The following is a 22,997-nucleotide window of genomic DNA, read 5'->3' as shown; positions in this document are numbered from 1 at the left end:
GGCTCTACAGCTCCATCTGATTCTGAGGTAAAGACGAGCCACCCAAAGTCTTGACTTCCTCCCCCGTTTCTCTCCTTCTTTGACGCCTCTGTTAGGTGGAGGTTAGAAGCAGTCCCAAAAGCATGGCGGAAAAACTGTTTCTAGTTTTTCTTGCATTTTCTAATCTTAAACTCTTTAGTCTGTAGAACTGGAGAAAAAAAAAAGGTACAAAGTGTTCTCTATATATATATATATATATATATATATATGTATATATATATATAGATCTCTTCTTCTGGTTATTGTCCTCTCGCTGAAAAGATTAAATTCCCAAAAGGCTATTTAGCAGCAGTGATACAAAATAAGAAAAGGATGGGGAGATCGGGTAAAAGGTGGGGAGGTTTTTTCATAGATCCAGCAAAAAAAAATCAGCAAAAATCAGCAAAAAGCCCCAAAAAACGAAAAAACTAAAAAGGGAGTACATCCTCGAAGCGACTAGATCAAGGAGGGTGGGGGGGGGGGGCTTTTGGGAGGGGGGGAGGGTGTGGAGGTGGAGGTGGGGTGGAGTGGGGTGGGGGGGTGGGGTGGGCGCTGTGGGGGGGGGAAGGGATGTGCGTGCTCACGAACACTCCTCTCCGATGCGCTGGCAGGAGCGGCCCACCTTGCGTTCCAGCTTGACCATCTTGAGGACGGCGTCCTGCCGGCCGCGCCCCAGATGGTCGAAGAGGCAGTCGTGCTGCTCCGGGAGCCGGTGCAGCATGCAGAACACGTGACCTACGGGGCAGAGTCAGGCCTTGAGTCTCCGAAGGACGGCGCCCCGTGTCTCCACGAGCGTGTGCACACATAGTGACATTTAAGGCTCGAAAATAAGACGTTAATATCTCTGAAAATATATGGAGATATCTGAAAATATATCCTTCTAGCGCAAAATATATGTTGTAATGTATGTGGTATCTCTAAATATATACTTATATCTCTAAATATATGTGGTATCTCAAAATATATGTTAATATCTCCAAATATACAGTATGCAGCATGCAGCATCTCAAAATGTATTTCAACATAGAAACGCATCGGTTAGAAATACATATATTCTACAATAACTAGTCATACAATTTATGAAGCTAAAAACATTTTAAAAACATACAGTACAGTATAGCACAATATTGTATATATTACAGTACTGTATATAATACAGTTGAGTGTGTGCCTCGATAAAACAGTATAGTGCAGTGCAGTATAGTACAGTACAGGGCCTGGTACAGTACAGTACAGTGTAGTATAGTATAGTACAGTACAGGGCCTGGTATAGTATAGTACAGTGTAGTGTAGTATAGTACAGTACAGGGCCTGGTATGGTACAGTACAGTGTAGTGTAATATAGTACAGTACAGGGCCTGGTACAGTACAGTACAGTGTAGTATAGTATAGTACAGTACAGGGCCTGGTATAGTATAGTACAGTGTAGTGTAGTATAGTACAGTACAGGGCCTGGTATGGTACAGTACAGTGTAGTGTAGTATAGTACAGTACAGGGCCTGGTATGGTACAGTATAATACAGTTGAGTGTAGTGTAGTATAGTACAGTACAGTGTAGTATAGTACAGTACAGGGCCTGGTATAGTACAGTATAGTACAGTACAGTGTAGTATAGTACAGTACAGGGCCTGGTATAGTACAGTATAGTACAGTACAGTGTAGTGTAGTACAGTACAGGGCCTGGTATAGTATAGTAGGGCAGTACAGTATAGTTAGTAAAATGCCTGCTATCATTGGCCTCCTCAGCCCTTACTACCCCGACTCTGAGCAGCAGAAGCAGTCTGGTTCAGATGCTCACTAAAACTCATCTTCTCCAACGTATTAATAACGCTGCCGGCGTTCAGCGAGTGATTAAAAGGCCAGCTTGACACGCCAGCTAAAGCCAGGGGAATTAATGACAGCCAGTCTGTGAAGACTGAGGACCAAACGCTGCCACACGGCTGGCATCAGAGAGAATGGAGCACTCCCTTCCCCATCCAGTAGGACAGCACTAAAATGCTATTTAACTGCCTTGTAATATAAACGTCCACGGGCCATTTCCCATTGGATTAATAGTAACGTAGTATGGTTGCTTTATCCTTTTTATCTCTCCCAGGTACCACAGCGTTGATGCAGAGCTGAAGGACTAGCCAAGCGTGATTCTTTGTGTCTTTATAGTGCCGACAACCACAATAAAAGTTGTTTGTTTAGCAAATGTCCAATAGACGCTGAGCATCAGTGCTGTATATTGGTCACACTGAGCTGCTCTGGCCATCAGAACTGTATTGTACCTACAATTTTTTTTACTTTTTCCTTCAAACCCTCTGGTAGAAGGCAGCATAAGTAAAAGGAAGTAAACTTAACTGAAGAATATGTGAAGAACTCACTTCATTTGTTCTTCAATTAACTGAACAATTATTAATAGGGACACTGAGGTCCCTGGTACATCGTAGCGATATTCCTAAGGCTAATTTACGTAACAACATTACTTGTTCCAAAGTGCCTGTGGAAAACAATGGATGGTCTACAGAAAATAAACTACTTCACTTTCCGTGAAAAAGAGGTTTTGTTGTTGGCCACAAGTTAAACATTAGAGTGACAGCAGCCATACCCAACATAACAGAAGAAAGAAATCAGCCAATCAGCTAATTTCCTTCCAACCAGAACGACTTCTATGATGAGACACCCAAGTCAGAGTGGGCATCCATCCACATACCACGTTCTAACCACCAATAGCATTTAGCATTGCTTGCATTCTCATTCTCATCAAATGCTGATCCACAAGGATCACTGCGAACACACCCACCACGTTTAGTTCCCACCCTAATTGGCCCCTGTGTGGCTTGGAAACCGTGTTAAAGTAAGCCCCTCCCTGGTCCCCACAGAGCAGAAGTGAGAGCAGTTTCCTGATCAGACCAGGTTCCAGTGAAGGCCTATGGGCTCAAATCACCTGCCACTCACACACCTGCATGTCACCCAACCCGTTGACTACGGATCATAAGACAAGCCTGGGGTCTCTGAGCAAATGTGTAGCACAAGTATATTTCCAGCCTAGGTTGGACATTAATATTTATATACTTTATTAATTCCTAACTAACAATTTGGGTTGACAAAGAATATAAATGACAATATATTAGGAATACAAATGTATTTCAATTCTATTCTGATTCTAACATAGAAATACAATTAAAATGGAGCGAATGGAAGGCCCAAGCTACCCAGTAATAACTGATCAACCCACCCATGTGTTTATAAGTAGACCTGCATGGACGACGCAGAGCTACATTAATAAAACAACGGTCACAAAGCTACATTAATAAAACGATCGACTGTTAGTAATGCTAGTAATGGGCTGTTGTAAAGCTAGTAATTGGCTGTTGTGTAGTGATATGATTTGAAATCACACCATCTGCTAAGGCTGATACAGTGAGCCTGTATGAAATATGTTTTCATTGGGTTTGTTTATTCTACTGACGGATGGCCCTGGCGTGTACCAGCGCCCGGTGAAAGCAGGTAAAGTCAATTTCCAATTTGGAGCCGGCCAGGAGTACTTAAGCTGATGGTCTATAGCCAAGAGTTGTGACTTTTTAACTATTTTAATTTGTATGCAAACAAGTTGATTAGCCGGCCAAGTATTGGTTTAACAGCATTAGTGTTGGAGGTAATTGGCTTATGCTTTATGTTCAATGTGGACGTAGCCAGGCCTTCTGTAATGTTCCCCCAAGGACACTAAAGCAATGCACTGCTAAAACGCGCACGCACACACACACACACACACACACACACACACATACACACCGACCACACACGCACACCATCACACACAATGACGCACACACAAACAACCAAATACACTATCCCACACATGGACCCACCACCCAAGTAAACAATCACACAAACAGATGCACAAATGTATCCAGAACATTCAAATTTACAGTCAAGTTTGCACACACTCCACAAATACACCTTACACACTCACACTCTCTCTCTCTACACACAGTAAGGTTTGCACACACTCCACAAATACACCACTCACACTCTCTTACACACACACACACACACACACACACACACACACCTCTAAGTTGTCATGCTTATTTCAGGAGCTGCATGTGGACTAACAAAACAAGTCGGGTCTCCAGTAGCCCTCCCTTCCGTAAGCTGTCAGAAGACACCAACACCTTATGACTTACCACCAGAGAAGCAGGCCAATAGGTGGTCGAGTTCATGTGAACCTCTTGAATGTGAAATGAACTCCACACATCCATATATGCTGTCTGCTGACTGAGGGGAATTGAGGACAAAGGCCCACTATCCTGCACTACACTGTACTGTCTGGTATTGTTCTGTCTTAAAGTGGGCGTACGTGACCAGGTGGCTTATCTTGCGGTATTAAAGACAGTTTGAGGGTCAATGTGTGTCAATGCATCCATGAGTGTGCTTATGCATGTATGCTAGTACATGTCTATGCATATATACGTGTATGTATGAGTATGGGTGTTGTATGTAAATGCATGTAAGCATATCCATGCATAAATTTCTAAACATGTATGCCGCTGCGCATGCATAGCGACCTGTGTGTGTGTGTCTAGGTGTGTACATGTCTATTCTGTATGTGCCTATCCGCCTTTGCATGCCTGTATGTGTGAGTGTGTCTCGGCACATACAGGCATGCACACAAACACACAAGTGTTTGTGTGTCTACGTCTCTCTGCATGCATGTGTATGTTTCTAAGACTCTGCATGCATGTTTGTGTATTTGTCTGTGTCACTGCGTGTGTGTGTGTGTGTGTGTGTGTGTGTGTGTGTGTGTGCGCGTGCATGTGTCTCTGCATATGTGTGTGTGTGTGTGTGTGTGTGCATTTGTGTATGTGTCTCTGCATAAATGTGTGTGTATGTGTGTGTGTGTGTGTGTGTGTGTGTGTGTGTGTGTGTGTGTGTGTGTGTATGTATGTATGTATGTATGTATGTATGTATGTATGTATGTATGTATGTGTGTGTGTGTGTGTGTGTGTGTGTGTGTGTGTGTGTGTGTGTGTGTGTGTGTGTGTGTGTGTGTGTGTGTGTGTGTGTACATGCTTGTGTGTGTGTGTGTGTGTGTGTGTGTGTGTGTGTACATGCTTGTGTGTGTGTGTGTGTGTGTGTGTATGTACATGCTTGTGTATGCTTGTGTGTGTGTATGTGTGTGTGTGTGTGTGTGTGTGTGTGTGTGTGTGTGTGTGTGTGTGTGTGCACGTGCATGCATGCATGCATGTTTCTTTGCATAAATGTGTGTGTGTGTGTGTGTGTGTGTGTGTGTGTGTGTGTGCGTGTGTGTGTGCGTGCGTGCGTGCGTGTGTGTGCGTGCGTGTGTGCGTACCACAGCGGCAGGAGCCCAGCTCTAGTTGGACCAGCTCCAGCTTGGCGTGGCATCGGTGGCAGCGCCGGCGGCCCCGCTGCTTACTGCTGCTGGAAGACGCCGGCGACGACGAAGACGAGGAGGAAGACTCCGCTGGCAGCTCCCTCACCCTCGCTCGCTTCTCCGGGGAGTAGTCACCCTCCGACTGTGATGCTGCGCGCATGCATACACACACACACACACACACACACACACACACACACACACACACACACAGACATACACACCATGCATGCAAACAACACCACACACACACAAGAAAGCATACAGGCACACATATGCACACACACACACACACACACACACACAGAAGGATTCATGAAGGCATACACACACACACATTCATGGCAAAAAAAGAAGTGCAATCAATTACTTTGGTGGATGGGCTGCCGTTTGAGACGATATATTGTGTAGTTTCCTTTTCCTTTTCTTTTTTATCTCTAAACACAATCCCGAAAGCCATTTGTTGGAACACTTTAATAGCATCCCAGGAGAGGGCAATAAAAGGTCACGTTTGCACTGCGGTAACAGCAAGCGTTTTTTAAGATTAAACTAGGACAACAAACAGGTTAGGATTCACAGACGACCTCCCTGTTCTCTCCTCCCACTAAGAGCAAACGATGAGGAGAAAGTTAAATAATTGGGGCTAATTTCTCTTTTTAAGGTAATCTCTTTGTGTAAAGGTGTATGAAGCCATTGGGACAGAGTCCGCACTGTTGGTGAGACCAATAGGCCAGCTTAAAGTGAACCCACGGTTTTTAGATGGCATTCAAACACTATTAACAAAAAAAAACCTTTAGGAAAGAGGGGGGCTGTTATCCCCATGGTTACGACCCACGCCAACTTCATGATACTTTTTTAGTAGGCAAGGAAAGGCAACTATATTTACATAGCACTTTTCATACACAAGGCAGACTCAAAGTGCTTCACATTGAGTCATACAATACAAGAAAACAAAGGCAAAGTTAAAAAGACAGTTCCATGTGTTTAAGATTCAGCAGAAAGCAAACATACAATAAAATGTAATAAATAAAAAGTAATAAAATAGAAAAATAGTCTTTGCTATACACACCGATACCACTATGTCAGTAATCTGAATCTGATCAAGAGTATTTCCTGATTCCCGGGAAAGGTTATGATGGGAAATAAAATAAAATAAAAAGCGCAATGTGTGCGCGTCTATTGTTGTCATACGGTAACGTTGATCGAGGCGAAACTTGAGCCCTGGGAAAGGAACAACACAAAAATGAAACAGCGAAACGCCGATCCGTGTCCCCCTCGGGAGTATACTTATTAATTAGTTCTGCTCACTTTTTGTGATTTATTTTTGTTGTTATTCACTTTATCTGGTTATATTTATTTACATTTTGTCTAATGTGATGGCATTTTTTCTTTGAAGGCTTTTTTGTTTAAACCAGAAAGCTCTGTTTATTTTTGGTTTGGAATAGCCTTCTGTTCATTTTTTAGGCTATAGCCTTACTAAAGGCTTTACATAATCTTCAGAGGAGAAAATAAAATCTGCCTTCAAATTAATTGCACTTCTTTCATAGAGACCAAATCTAGAAAATATCGGTATCGGTACTCGGTATCGGCAAGTACACAAATAAAAGTATCAGTATTGTATCGGTTTGTAAAAAAGTGGTATCGGTGCATCCCTAGTTTCCACCGAGCGTTGCGGTTCGGTTTGCTTATAGGCGTTTCCACCGCCAAAAGTCCACCAAAATAAACGCGCTGAGTCTACCTATTTTTCGGTACTCCACCGTTGGGTTACCAAGCCGTCTGAAAGGGTGGCGAAAACGTGGAGTTACACACACCGTTATTCTGAAATCACTTTAAAAATATCCCGTTTGGTATGACCAGGTCACTGATATCTTTGCAACACAAACAGCGAGGAGGATTGACTTGATCTATAAATGAAGTCCCTCAATCTTAATTGGCTTAACACCATGACCAACATTCTGAAACATCCATTAACATCCACATTTGCCTCAAACAATGTTAGGCTTACAGCCCATGTCAATAGTAAATTATGTTCTTGTTGTTCTTTTAATTGTTTCTTACCCTGACCGTTCTGTTTTGGAAAGGATGTTAGTGAATGATTCAGAGCATGATGCATTTTAAATGGCATCACTTTTGGTCTTGTGTCTTAATTGTAGCTGAAAATAAACATAGCCAAATCACAACCAATAGCTTCAGTCATCGAGGGCAAAAATAGGCCCAATGATAGGCCTAATTATTATTTTTTAGTTTTACAAATCAAGAGTAGGCCTGATTTGACTAATTGGCTTTGCATCCTTTCCTTCTGCCCTTGTAGTCCAAGACATGCTGCCCACCAGCTTTCAAAGTACAATGCTGCCACTGGTGGATTTGTATCAATTTTAGTCACATAATTATCCCTCCCTGCTATTTTGTAATTCACCAAAACACCCTGAAACAACTTGAATCTCACATACTTATGTCACCATACACCACTAACAGTGCAAGCAGGCCAATGACAAGCAAGCGCGCAGTCCTTCCTCCCTCACTTTAAAAACCACCAGCCGCCACTGATGGTGACCAATATGTGAGGTCAGGAATCTAAAGCATGCAAAACACCAGTGATTGAAGAGGAACGTGAATGACTTTTGAAGTCACAACCTCCATTACCAGGTGAGCCTTTCACCGCACTCTCACACATATATTTCCTGAATATAATCTTACGGCTTCAGCTCCAGCAAGGTTACAAGTGGCGGCTTGAACTCATCCTCAGAGAGGCGACAGAATAGACATGTGTGAGTGTCCTCCCTCTTATCTCTTACTGACAAAAGACAGTGTGTTTATCGTCATTCCGGGAATTTTCTTTTTGCCGGCGATATCTTTCGTTTTTTATGATTAGAGGAATCTGCATATACTGTGTTCTGTTTAAACTTTGAATGTAGGTGTGTCTAATATAGCACTTTCAGGACTATGGACTGGGACTAAAAATCTGATAATGAGGTGATATTAAATATAATTCTCTGTCTATATAGAATTCTAGGTAGGATATAACAAAAGGATTTGGTTGGGAGCGGTGTGCTGTAATGTTCATCCCGCGGTCCGTATACGATGTATTGGATTCCTTTCAGCCCTGCACCTGAGACCTGGGGCTGAGCCCGTTGTCTATCTCTCATTGGTCAGCAGGATTTTCCGCCTGGCTCTCCCCATTAATCGTGCAGACTTTTTCCCTGGCCTGGCCGAATACAGACCAGGGCTCGATAAATCTCTGAGAACTAGGCCAAGCTCAGCAAACAGATCCTCCTGCCTCTGCCCATCGATCCTCCGTAGCAGAGAGAGAGAGAGAGAGAAAGAGAAAGAGAAAGAGAGAGAGAGAGAGAGAGAGAGAAAGAGAGAGAGAGAGAGAGAGAGAGAGAGAGAGAGAGAGAGAGAGATGTTTAGCGAGAGGAAAGAGTGAGAAAGTGAGGAAGAAGGGAAGAGCAGCGGGGACAAAGAGAGATTGGGAGCAGAAACTGCTTCCAGTCCACCTCCCATTATCCTAGAAAGGATCAGACTAATGTCCACCACCTGCACATCTTCGAATGTGATTTAACAGGACCATAGATTGCTGTAAAAATGGTTCAAGTTAAACTTAGACCAAGGGAACAGGAGGTGATTGAACTGCATACAGGTGAGGATTAAATGTCTGGAAACCTTCGGAGGAGACACAAGGCTCTGAACAGGGATTATGAAAACCACAAAGCGTTGTGTAAACAAGAAGACATTGCTTACTGCTCTCTGGAAGATGATGCATTATGCACAGGTGTGTGTGTGTGTGTGTGTGTGTGTGTGTGTGTGTGTGTGTGTGTCCATCACAGCATGGCGCTCGCCTGATTCTGTTGTGTTAAATCAACATCACTGTGTGCTGTTGCATGTCCTTGGCCACTTTTGAGATTTCTCATGGTGTGTGTGTGTGTGTGTGTGTGTGTGTGTGTGTGTGTGTGTGTGTGTGTGTGTGTGTGTGTGTGTGTGTGTGTGCGTGTGTATGCGTCGTTGTACGAGTGCATATGTGTGTTTTTGCACAGGGCATACGCATGTAAAAATAAGTCTGCATTTGTGTTTGCATGCATATATTGAATGTACATTCTCGCTTATATATTCCTCAGTCGTTAGCAAGGCCAACTTCACATTTGGCCTTTTTTTGATCGCCACACCCTCTACCGCATCCTTAAAACCTTCCCCCCCCCCCCCCCCCCCCGAATGTAATTTCCCCTTGCAGGCCTATAAGCAGGGGCCATTTTGGATCAATCCGCTGCAGCTGATAATACTGGGTCTTCCATCTGGCCCCGCTAAGTGATGCTGACAGGCAAACAGCGTGAAAACCCAACGTCGGCCAACGAGACGGCGGGGCCGGAGCTGGAGGCGTACCTGAGTCAAAAGGCCGTTTTGTGGGGGTTGAGAGCGTGCCCATGGCTGTGTCTGTGCTGGAGAACACTGCGAGAGGGAGACAGAGAGAGAGAGCGAGGAAGACAGAGGGAGAGAGAGATAGGTAATAAGTGGAGTGTGGCGGAGTAGATGTTTGGTGTTGTGACAGACAAGGAGAGAGACAGAGAGATAGAGAGAGAGAGAGAGAACAAAAGAATGTTAATGTTTTGTGTTCACGTTTTGTTCACATTAATGATTGCCCAGGAAATAGAGCTCATATTGGAGAGTTTATAAGAAAACAATTCATCTCAAATCACTTTAAGAAGTCACAGATGTTTCATTTCATTCATTACAGCCTAGTTAAAATCAGTGGTGGTAGTGGCGCTGTGGTCCGCAATTACTCAGGAATACTGACGCACAATAAATAATAAAACAAGCAAGGCCCACATGGAATGTGGAAGTAGAAAAAGACATTGAAAGAAGAGAAATATCAATGTCTGTTAATGTGTGGCTGTGCTGGCATATGGCGGTATCGCTAATGCTTGGTTTATGCGGATGTTGTGTTGTTTTATATTCCCAAACAGACACACACACACACACACGCACATCCCAAAACACAGAGCATTAAAGTTTCAAAAACGAGAACAGGAGTGGGTGTACAAATCCCGCATTACATTTCACACTTAAAGAAGTAAAGTTCAGTCCATTACGTGTCTCCACAAGTGTCAGAGTGCAGCCGGTGTGCGGGCTAATGTGATGTATAATGCCCTGCTAGAGTACCGCCCGTCTGCTCCACTCAAACGGATCCATGGTTCCAGGCGACCATTTAGCGGCTCCCGCTCCCTGCCCCTTGCTCTCCATTTAAAACCCTCCTGTTCAATCCGGCCCAAAACCCATTCTGAAGCAGGAGGCCAAAACAAACCCGGGTCTGTCCTCGGGAGTGATGAAGGCTGCCGTGGCAACGCAAGGTCTGTTTGTTCTTCTCTTCAGAACACATGACCCTGTTCACTTGGTTCTTTTATAACTGTGCCCCCCACCAAAACTAATGTATCCAAGGAGGAGGCTGGCACCAGCAGCCTCTGTAGCACCGGCTTTCTTTGGCAGGAAGGGATGCATTTCAACAATTACAAGGACTGAACCACTGTAGGTGGATTGTAGGTTAAGGCTGAATATATAAACCCTGTTGCCTTTCCTCAATATCAAACACTGAACACTTAGGTTTAGGTTTAGGCTGAATATGAACCATTATTTTCCTTTTGACAATAACAAGGAATAACTGCTGTATTTTGTATTTAGCGATAGCTTTCCGAGGTAGCTACTTGTATAATGTAACTGACAGTGTCTATGTGTTTGCTAAGTTAGTGGTTTGTTGATACATGGTTAAAAATGGTTAGAAAACAATTGGGGTAGACACCAAAACATTGTGGTAATATGCTAATAATCTATTTGTTAAGAGTTTGAAGGATTATTTGAGCCAAATCTTAAACGTTGCACTTTTAAGGCCAATTATAATCCCTTAGTTGCCTTTCTGCAATATTAGGGACTGGACAACTACTGTAGGTTAAGGCTAAATAGACCCCTAAGTTGCCTTTCTGCAAAAACAAAGGAATGAAGAGATGCAGGTATAGGCTAGCTAAAAACTATTTTTTTACATTTCATGAAAATTTTCGAATACAACAGAAAAAAAAACTTTCAGTTGAACGGAAGACATATATAAAGAATAAAAATATAATAAAAACATTAAATTATCTAATTTATAGTAGGGCTGTGCGATATATGGAATATACTCTGAATATATCTCTGAAATAGCTGTGTGAGATACATACAATTGTTATATTGTAAGTATCAAGTATTTTATGGTCATCTGGGTTTTTTCAAGAGGCAGCCGAGACTTGCCTTGGTTTCGTGTCTAAAACATTCTCCGGTGGCTTTCTCCCTCTCCCTCAGGCAGTAATGGAAAAAAAAACACTTCACACACTGTGCGTCACACACTCACCTGTTGTGTACAGATGTACAGTACAAAGGTAGTCCATGCCACACACATTTTCTCTCTCTCACTTTCACAAATTCACATGTCAAAAATTGCCTGCCTCTAACTGCTCTGTATTTGTTTGGTTCTCCTGTCCTGAGCCATTAAGGAAGGGAACGTTCAGGTCAAAAGTGTGCAGAGAGAAAAAAAATATTTTGCAGACCTCCCTCTCCATATGCCAGCACAGCCACACATTAACAGACATATTGATATTTCTCTTATTTCAATGTTGTTTTCTCTTTACTTCCACATTCCATGTGGGCCTTTTCTTGTTTTATTATTTATTGTGCGTCAGTAATCCTGAGTAATGGCGGACCACAGCACCACTACCACCACCGATGTTAACTATCCCGTAATGAATGACTTCTTTCAAATTGCCCACAGCCAACGTTGGTGACTTCTTTAAGTGATTCGAGATGAATTGAAAATTTAATTCTTATAAACTCGCCAATATGAGCTCTATTTCCTGGGAAATCATTAATGACGTGAACAAAAAACATTAATACGATCTTGTTCTCTCACTCTCTCCCTCTCAGGTTTATAGCTGGGAGATCTACCTCTACTTTTTAAATAATTTCATGAAAGCACTTTTTTTTATTGAAATGTCTTTCTCAGGATTTCCAGTTGAGTTTGCACTTTATTGCTCCGAGTTCTGAGCAGCTCTGTTTTATATTGCCCCTTTTTTGTAATTTTGAAGATTGTTTTTGCAGTTTGTGCTTTGTTTGAATAAAAAAATCTTATTTCAACTCAATTGTGATTAATCACTAACATGAAAATATAAAATGCTTTGATGGAAACCACCTGTGAAGTGAACCAAGAATGGTATATAATCTGCAGGGATTGTAGTGAAAACAATAAAGGGTAAAAGTGTGATTTCATGGGGTCCTTTAAAGGAGATTTCAAAATATTGAGATATATATCGTACATCGTGAAATCGAGAAAATATATCAAGATATTCATTTTTTTCCCATATCGCACAGCCCTAATTTATAGTTTGAAGAATTTTGAAGAATTTCCCCAAAACAACTTGCACAGGTATCGGTTTTAATCAGTTCATCTCATTGAGAAACTTCAGACTCACCCTCGCTTGCATGTGACGTGGTTCCCGCCTCGCTGAGCGGAGCCTCCTCTGAAGGGGGAGCTGTCGACGTGAGGGATTGGCCGAGGCTGCTGCTTGACTCATTACAGAAAACATCTGATTGGTTGTTGCTGGTGCCGGGGGCAGAACTTGGGGCACATTCTTCATCCGTCTCTTTCTTCTGAACGTCTAAGAAGAGAAAGAGAGTAAAGTGTAAAAATGGAGAAGGGAGGATAAGTTTGTGTATGAGTGTGCTTGGAATATTGTGTCTCAGCTTTAGGATTGGGGTATGGTTGTAGTTAGTCACATTAACTACATTAACTACAAGTCACAAGACATAACCGAACTGTGAAGAAATCTTAAACGTCACATTAAGTCAAGAATGGGATTAAAATCAACAGCCATACTTTCCCCCTCAAAGCTAATCCTTGTGCCATCAGGACTCCATCCTCTTGCATTCATTCACTAGATTCTATGAAGTCCCTCATTTCCTGTCACTGAAGGAGCAGTAAGAGCCAACAGGCTTTGAGCGTTCAGACTTGATGCGCCAATCTGTTGGGCCAAATCAACATTAGTCTTCAGCTTTCTACAGGTCAATGGAAGGATTTGAGAAAGCTGTTCAGCCTCTATTTGTGGGCTGGATAAAACACTGCCTAGGCCCCGGAGTTAGAAGAAGAAGAATAAGAAGAAGAAAAGGAAGAAGAATCAGAGGACAGCAGTGTTTAAGCAGCAATGACAGCCATGACAGTTTTCCAAGAATAATTGGAATTCTTCTACACGCTTGGTTAACAAGCAAATGCAATTATTAACCAAAAATGAGTGGTTCCTATGGCTGGCTCCAGAGAATCATTTTTGTCCTCCAAAGACACAATCACAAAAAGGCCAGAAACTGGTGTGAACTTGTTTGCTGCCAGGCATCCAGATTAAATAATGCAATAATGCAAACCCTGATGCCACCAACAAAAAATAGGTCATTAGAAGTTGTGATTTATATACTTGAAAAAAACAAACTTTTAAAATAGTGGTCAATTTATAACCTGCAGGCTGTGACCATATCTTCATAGTGCTGATAATGTGCTATGAGATAGAAGCTGGGATTTATAAGGTTCTATTTGAATTGTTATTTCATGGGAATTTAGGCTGTTGTAGTTGAACAACAGAGGCGTCAAGCAAGCTTTTCCATCATCTTCAAATACATTTTACTGATTATATCAAATTATTTATGATGTTTGCATTTGTCCATACACATAATGTGTATTGTTTTAACATTTTGCTGAAGTTTTCCGATCTCCAGCTTACTAGTCTAAGTCAGTAAATAAAAAATGCACTCTTCGCAGAGTCTGTATTCCCTTCACAGCAACACCAAGAATAGTCCAACACACACACCCGCACACTTGAGACACAAGGCCAGCCATCTCTCAAAAGTACATGGACAGACACACAGTCAATTGAGGGACAAAGGCATGATTTTGCAAAACCACACACAACACATACACACACACGCACTGCTGTAAGGACCTACCTGCAAAACATTTGGAGCATCGATTTAGGGTTTTGCCCGACCTGTCAACATAACAGAGATCGGGAGAAAACAATCAATTAATAAAATAACAACAGTGCAACAAAGAATGACCCAAAATGCTTCAGGTGTACTGCTGGGGGAAGGCAAATTCAACAATGTTGTGAGTGCTTGGCTCTCATCCTGTGTCTCTTCACGAGTGTGCCAGAGGAGGGTGCACGAGGAGCGTGACGGTCGCTGCCATCACTCACATTCTATTTATTTTGGGAACTGCACTGGGTGCCCTTGTCCTCGTTTTTGAAATCCCACTGTCTAGCAGTCCACCCTCTACCAGTCCACAACTCAGTCTACCTGTTCAACCGCTCGCTGTCCACCCACTACAGGGCTGATTCCACGTTGACGCAACTTAAGGACCACGCAGATGCTTCGACACAGTCGTGAACCTGTTTTGGTTCTGAATCAGGTTTTGGTTAGCGGACCAATCACAGCCCTTGCTGCTGCATCACCTCAACGCAAGGTTACATTTTTTGGGAGGCGGACATCAGGCCCTTGCGGTGGATGCAAGGAGGGTAAACCCCCTTGCGTTGTGTCGACGTGGAACCATAATCAGCCCTTTTCAGTTGTTCCACTGCTAGCAGTGGTTGCTCCAAACGCTAGCAGTCCACCCTCTTGGAGAGACCCTCTGTCTGCCTGTCTGTCGATCTGCCTCCACGTCTGCTTTGCGTCTGTCTGCAACTGGCTAATCATCTGTCTGTCCTTCTCGAGGTACTAGGCCTTTCTGTCCGACTGCAAGTGTATCAATCCGTCAGGCCGTCTGTCTGTTGATTTGTATCCATGTCTACAATGTTATGTCTGTCTGCAACTGTCCCCATGTGTCTCAGCTGTCTGCTGTCCAGCTGTCAGCTGTCCCATCTGTCCGTCTCAATGTCCTAGACCTATGTCGGCCTCTAGTTTCTCCCGCCAGCCATGCAGCAGGGCTGTTCATAATGTAAATAAACCAATAGAGCCTCTCTATTCTCTCTCTATTCTCCCCAAGCACACTGTGTCTTGCTTTACACTTTCCCATGCAAGGGAGCATCAGAGAGCAGCTGATGTGATTTGGAATTTAAACTGGATTCGAGCAGTAGCAAAACGATGTGCCTTGTATTACCAAAGCCTGCTGCCTAATTAGAATTTCTGATGTAGCACGGAGGTAAGATCTTTTCACTTTGATCTAGACAAATCAAATCCAAGTCGAAGGAGAAAAAAATCGAACAATTTTGCATCACACCAAATGACAACACTGGTTAATACCGCTGTCACGGTGTGGGTAGGTGTTTGACACAGTTATAGCAATATCAACCAGTACTGTGTGGATGGGTGCATTACACAATTACAGAAGTATTAAGCAGTACTGTGTGGATGGGTGTGTCCTCACACAGTGACAGCAGTATTAACCAGTACTGCGTGGATGGGTTAGTCCTCCTAACACAGTGACAGCAGTATTAACCAGTACTGTGTGGATGGGTTAGTCCTCCTAACACAGTGACAGCAGTATTAACCAGTACTGTGTGGATGGGTTAGTCCTAACACAGTGACAGCAGTATTAAACAGTACTGTGTGGATGGGTGTCCTAACACAGTGACAGCAGTATTAACCAGTACAGTGTGGATGGGTGTCCTAACACAGTGACAGCAGTATTAACCAGTACAGTGTGGAAGGGTGTTTTTCTACAGATGAAGTGGTATTAGCCAGTATCGTCTGGATGGGTGTGTCCTTCCAACAGCAGTATTAACCACTTCTGTGTGTTGACTGAGGAAGGGCCTATTGGATTTCTATGGGTTTAAGGGGGTTTAGTGTTCATACAGACAGGAAGCTCTGTGAGCCGAGCTTGCCCCCGGATTCAGAGCCCACGTGGTAACCTGGATGTGTGTGAAGGAGGGCATGTGTGGTTGCTAGACTACCAAAGTAAACTGTATTTCCTCGCATGGCTATTTTCACAAAACCACATATTATATATAAGAAAACAAGTGAGAACAGCAATAATTATGATAAAGCATTGTACTATGTTCAATTCATATAAGATATTATTAAGGGCTCATATTCATATTTGGAACAATTGATTCGTACCTTGTGAATACGATTGCCAACCTTTCCCACTCCCATGCTGCTCAACGTTTACATTAGTAATGTTGTGGTGTACCAAAGTACACTTGCGTACCTACACACTCTGATACAGTAGGTTGCGGTATGCATCTATTTGGTTTGCGACCCGCCAATAAAAACAAAGTAGATGAGTACATTTGTAAGTCGTTTATGTTGTCGTTTCCAAGTCCTTACAATGGAGTAGACCTTAGCACTATGCACAATATTATTGATATTCAGGGAGACGTTATCAAGAACCCCCCTGTCGCCTTGCCTTTCTTTACCAGCTATGGCCGTGCAGTTCAGAGGATGAGACTGGTGAGTGTTGCATGCATACAAATAAGCAGAATAGCAGTCCACCTCCATGTTTTGGTACAGTTTGCTTTCACACCTGATGCAAACCATACCAAAGTACACATGAAACCTGCCCAGGTATGATACTCCGGGTATGTGGGCGTAGCTAGTTCTGGCTTCCTATCAGCCAAAGTACACTGATAGGCGTTCAATTTAAGACCTTCCATCTCGAACACACACTCGCCCTCCTCAGCCTCCACCAGCTTGGTTGTGCTCTGATTCACATATCACCCATACACGACTGGGTTGAGATATCTGATGTACCCCGTGAGGGATTGTGTATAAGCAGTGTGTCTCTTGGTATTCTTTATCCAACATCTGTATTTTATGCTTTACATCCCACAGCAGGGGGCACGAGAAGATGGAGGAACCATACCGTCAAACTAAATTGCATTAGCATTTAATGTATTAAATGGTAAATTCTAGGGCACAAGTGATTCCTCATAGAACTGGACTTGGGGTTCAAGTGTACTCCAATCTGGGCATGGGTCCCTGAAAAGCACCCTTGCAGTGAATACAGATACATGTTATTAGGTGGAGCAGGTAGGGTTAGGGCAATCCTGCTTAACGATGCCTTCAGGTTTAAGCTGAGGGCATGGGGCATCGAATCCAGTACCTTTGAGCAGGGTGTTGAACAAGGTGGTCACAACTGAACTATACGTTTTTGAATTAAATGATGAGGGGTCTACAATGGTATGGGTGAGAAGCATTTTGGGAATCAAATTCTAATAAAATACATTTTAACAAGGGCAGACAAATTAAACAAATGCATTAAACTGCATAATAACGTGGCTTGCTAATGACATTGTAGTCATTTATCACATACAATCATACCCAATTATACAATCTTAGCTTGTCCTGAAAGTCGTAAAACAACCCTTACAGAAGACTAATTCAGATTCAGAAGATCTTTCCTACTTATAATATATAATATATATACTAGCATTGACTAAATATCAAGCGTAAGAGCTCTGACCAACGGGAGAACTACAAAAGAAAGCCACATGCATTCAGACTGAGAAACCGAGAAGCGAGAACACACCACAAGTATGGTCTCAAGTAGTCTCCTCTTAAGTGAATAGAAGCTGAAAATATGAATGAACTTAAAACTGCAAAAAGCAATACATATATATATATATCATTACTATCGAGAATGACCAGCCAATTTGCGATTACGTACATGGCTTTCCTTGCACATTAAACTAACTAACTAGACACTTAAGAAACTAAACATCCTCCAGCTAAATAAATCTTTAAAGGACCGAGTTGGTGCAGCAATGTTGTTTTTCTTATTCCCAGTGTAATGACCAAACACTAATATATTTCATCTCCTGCAGTTATTGTCTGGTCTAATAAAAAGAGAGAAGACACCTTACCTTTGAGCCTAACAACTTATAATGTGGTCCAGAATGCACTTAAGCTTTCCACTCTTCTTGGAACAAAACCCACTATGGTCAGATGGTGGTTAGACGATAGGCAGATGGACAGGGGGTTAGTTAACTTCCTCTGCCTGGCAGAGCAATGAAGTAAAGGGCTTCTGTGGCTGGTTTTAATGTGCTGATGGACAACAATGGAAGTCAATGCCACAAAACAAGGCAGCCTTCTCTCTGTCACTTATTTACACTGTATTTCCAGGAGCAAAGCGTTGTCATTTTTGTGACAATTTTGCATGTCAGATTAAGTATTAGGCAAGAGAGGGATAAAATACATTGAATACCGCCTGCCTTGTACATTGTGATGAACGTTAAGCCAAGATAAACCTAGCTCAGCAAAATATGGTCAAACATTCATTTTATTTAGACATTAAGATTCCGGCCAGGCTTAGTCCTCCCTTAAGGCAAGTTTAGAAATTAAGCAACAAGATGAAAATAAAGGCAAAAACATGTTTTTCCTTCTACTTTCACTTATTCCCGTCTTAGTTTCCCTTCCCTTCCTTCCCTATGAGCCAATCACATCAGCCGTCCTCAGGGGAGGAAAACAAAGCAGGTACGGGGGATTAATCTGACGCCTCTGGCTAGATGTCAGCCACAATTAAGGCTTAGGAGTGAGAGAGGATGCAGCACGGCTAAAAGAACACCCAGAACCACTGCAATATGCCTCCTAACTAACAAACACATGCACACATTAACCAAATGAGCTTGACCAAGTGTTGTTACTATGACATTTCATCTACGCTTAGTGTGCATGGACATACAGTACGTAATGCTAAATATAAGGTATGTCAGCTCTAAAGCTAAATATGATTAAAATAGATTACATACTGTACCAAAACCATAAAAACATAAATCCTGAGTCTAGCAAATTACATTAAAAGGGATACAACACATTTTATTATGGCCAAATGTATTATTTGTCAGAAGCATATTCTTCTAACATAATGCATAGCAATATTTGAAATTACTGGCCTTTTTCCATTATGCAATACTGGCCTGGCTTGACGGTGTGGCAGAGATGTGCATCCCCGTTACAACAGGGCTACCCACTTGAAGGTAACTTCAAGGGCTACTCACTTTACAGGTGATGTCTTGTCTCGAGTCGATTATACTACAGCACAAACACACACTGTAGCCTATTTAGTTTTATATTAGAGCATACTGTAAAATGTGTTTGATTAGTTTAGCAGACATTTTACATACTTTTAGTTAGTTGTAACTAATTGTAACTGTATTCTGTGTGTCTGGTTAGTTTCAGACACACAATAATATCCCCAATGATAAATTAGTTTGACGTCCAATATTCCCCCCCGTTTAAGCTTCTTTATCTCGATAGCTCATTGAGAGCCGATTTATTTCAGATTAGTCTTGCTTACACATTGGACAATGTTTCATACATATTTCCCCAGTGCCAGGCAATATCCTTGTTATAAGGAAGAAAATGTGTTTAAAGTCAATATCAGCAATCTAATAGTGAGAGTAAAGAGTCATTTTTCAACAAGCTCATACCATCATACTAAAATCCCAGCGATAGGCTTCTATCTTAACCTTCATTACCCTTCTTAAGTACTAGGCTTAAATGGTTATTGGAACGATCGAATTATAACAAATCAAGCATGGGGAGAACTCTGGCCATACTCTGCATGCATGGAGATGCGTCTCTGACACACAAAAGCATAGTTATTGTATTTTTATGTCTATATTCCTAAAATTTGAGAGACAACTTCTCACTCTAAACAGCAAGCAGGGGTAGACGTCAATACAACCCGCTTGGAGGCTGGACAGGCGCGCATTGGCCTGACTCCGGAGATGGTGCATCTCGGGCGTTGGTGCATTTAAACTGGTAATGGAAACGTAAATCAGCGTGGTATGATTTGACTGGGAGCGGCCAAAAGTGCTGATGGAAAAGTGCCATATGATGTTGGCATAAATATAATGCAAAGATCCAAGTGAATCAACCTTTTGCACATGGCACCTGACCGTCCCGGAAAATAAGATAACAGGGAATTCTCTTATAAAGTGATTCTGAAACCACAGGGATATTCTGCAAAACATAGCTAGTTCTCTGTATGAAACGCGCTGCCTTTAAAAGAGCTACCTTTAAAAGTGATAAGCTTTATAGGTATCTGACCTATTATCCAATTTTTTACTATGATAATCCTATAATCATAGGATTATACCAAAATAGTATTGTAGTGTCATACAAACACTAGACCTTTAACTGTTCTGAGACATCCCCTACCAGCTACTGCGAAAGACACTAATTGAATCTTATCTTAAATAAAAGCTGTAGGCCCATTAGTGTGACTAAATAGACTTAACATCAAAGTACAAGGCTTACTTATAGGTCAACAAAAATCTAAATGCTATGAATAAATAATGAAGCAAGTTAATATCCTTAAGATGTATAATGGAGGTTAAACTGGAATGACCCTACTGTACCCCTACAGTACACATCACTAGTGCATGCTAGTTAATGTAAATTAGATTGACGTGGCACATTGCATGCCATTAAAAATATTGTTGCTTCTAGCCTCTACAAAACCACCATGCATGTGTTATTGTCAGTTTGAAATGTGCTAAGAAAGGGACATGGATTACTTCCAAGTTTTCAAGAGGCCGGTGAAGGTCTCTCAAGCACATTGACAAGCAGGCGTATGTGCAGATGTATCCTACTTTTAACCAGAATCACACACACTCGCAAGTCTGCGTTCGGACAGCTGCTTTTTAGTTCAGCAGCTGAAAGCCTTTCTTAATACCAAGGCTTACTTTTAAAAATTAATCCTATAGAGGTTAAAAATATATGTATTCCGAGCCAATGCAGAATACAATTGTTCTGGCCAATCAACCACTACCAACCGACTTAAAAGTAGCCTCTGACTTTATTTTGCACTCACACCACACAGGAGAAACTGAACGGTGCTCAATAGTAATCAAAAGGTGTTTATTACAGTTAGTCCCATGTGGCATGAGTTAGAGAAACAGGAGAGAGCCACAGGTAGAGAAGAGATGAGGTTGATCACAATGTACACCTGCATGGCACTGGCTCTTGGGAAAAGGTAGCACATCTGTAATTTAACCAATTTCCAAGTTGAAATCAAAGTTAAACCACTTGTTTTTATTACATGTGTTTATGCTACAGCTGCCTGCATTAACAGTCTGTCAAACACAAACCATATGCATGGGTTCAGCTGGGAAAGGTGTGTTCCAATACTGTAGGCTTAAATATATATATATATATATATATATATATATATATATATATATATATATTTTAAAAATACTACCTGCAATGTCATTCATCACAATTGATGAAATACCATTGCTTTGGGTCTAGCCTGAATCTAAAGCATGCAGATAGACAGACAGATGGATATCCTAAATAAAAATCCTGATCCAAATATCTGAAATATCTGAAACCACAGGGATGGAATATGCTTTTATCATTAATCAGTTCATAAAAAATAACCCAAGAAATGTAATTAATACAAGCTGTGGAGAATTGCAATTCAGATCAGTTTTGTCAGGAGACCGAGACAGACTATGGGAAAATGTGTCATAAATATGATACCATCTACCACATACACCTGTCCACCTAGGTTAGCAGCCACATATCTGCGAGGCTTGCGAGCTAACGCTACACAACAATAGGGAGGGGGTCGTTGTTGCACAACTGAAACAAGGAAAGCTGCTCATCCTTCCGTGAGCTGCTAACATAAACGGCTAACACTAGGGCCAGCTCACTATGAAGCCAGACATGTCAAAGTAGCCATTTTAAATGTTATTCGCCTTACCCCCAGAACCCACAGGGGCAGCGTGGGGGTATAGCGGTACTGGGAGGCTTGCTGCGTTCGCTCCCCGTGTCCCCCATGTCGGCGTCGGGTCTGAGGCTATCCGCTGTAGCAGGCGATCCGGGGACGGGGCTTAGGGCCTCTGGTTTGATATTGTTTAGATCCCTTGTATTTAGTAACGCAGAGGCAATAATCCGAGATGTTGGTCCCCCTAAACGTGGCAACAGATGAAGAAGAATTCGCCAACTTGAAGTCAAACGTGATATTTCCGATTAACGGATTTATTTAGTAGTAAAAGTACGGTGAGTTAGTGACGCTACGGCTGACTGGTGGCTTGCTGAGCTGATCAGCTGGCGTGCAGAATGAACCATTGTAGCCAAAAAATAGGGGTGTGATGTGAAGTACAAATATAGTTCAAAACAAAGCAAGATGATTCTCTTTCTGATAAGCAGTTCCGTTGTATATATAGGATCTATATTATAATTTCTATATAAAAAAATAAAAACGCTTAAACGTTTATACTAGTCGTTTGGTTCGGGATTTATATGGTATAACCCAGTCAATCCCAACATTTGCACAGAGGGGAAAACACAAGCACTCGACAGCGGCCTCACTATAAGTTTATGGTGTGCAATTTGTTTCGAATAAAAAAATATTAAAGGTTAAGGTAGATTAATTAATATAAATATGATAACATTTATTAAATAGGTCTGCATTTAATAAAATTGTATTAATTGATTGTGTTCATACAACACGTCTGCTCTGTTGGCACTTAAAGCTGGGGTAAGCCATTTATTTTAGATGGCTTTTTTTTTTTAAATAATTTCTGTTAATACAATCATTTTTTTCAGTCAGTACCGGGAGAACTCACTGACACCCCAGCACCCCATCCAACCT

The 22,997-nt window shown here is 42.0% G+C and overlaps 1 protein-coding gene across 1 annotated transcript; it reads right to left on the bottom strand.

Annotated features, from left to right (window-relative positions):
* Nucleotides 1–540: 540 nt before the first annotated feature.
* LOC311356372 (AN1-type zinc finger protein 3 homolog) lies at nucleotides 541–22,418 on the bottom strand. The gene is made up of 6 exons (XM_084476138.1): nucleotides 22,104–22,418; nucleotides 14,402–14,442; nucleotides 12,883–13,068; nucleotides 9,776–9,841; nucleotides 5,357–5,548; nucleotides 541–753 (listed from the first exon to the last, which is right to left on the bottom strand). The coding sequence occupies exons 1-6, from the start codon at nucleotides 22,178–22,180 to the stop codon at nucleotides 599–601; spliced, it is 717 nt and encodes a 238-aa protein (XP_084332264.1). The 5' UTR covers nucleotides 22,181–22,418; the 3' UTR covers nucleotides 541–598.
* Nucleotides 22,419–22,997: the final 579 nt, after the last annotated feature.

This window comes from Micromesistius poutassou (assembly GCF_964030765.1).
Source record: "Micromesistius poutassou genome assembly, chromosome: 12".
In the NCBI taxonomy this organism is placed as follows: Eukaryota; Metazoa; Chordata; class Actinopteri; order Gadiformes; family Gadidae; genus Micromesistius; species Micromesistius poutassou.
This window is presented reverse-complemented; position numbering and strand designations above follow the sequence as displayed.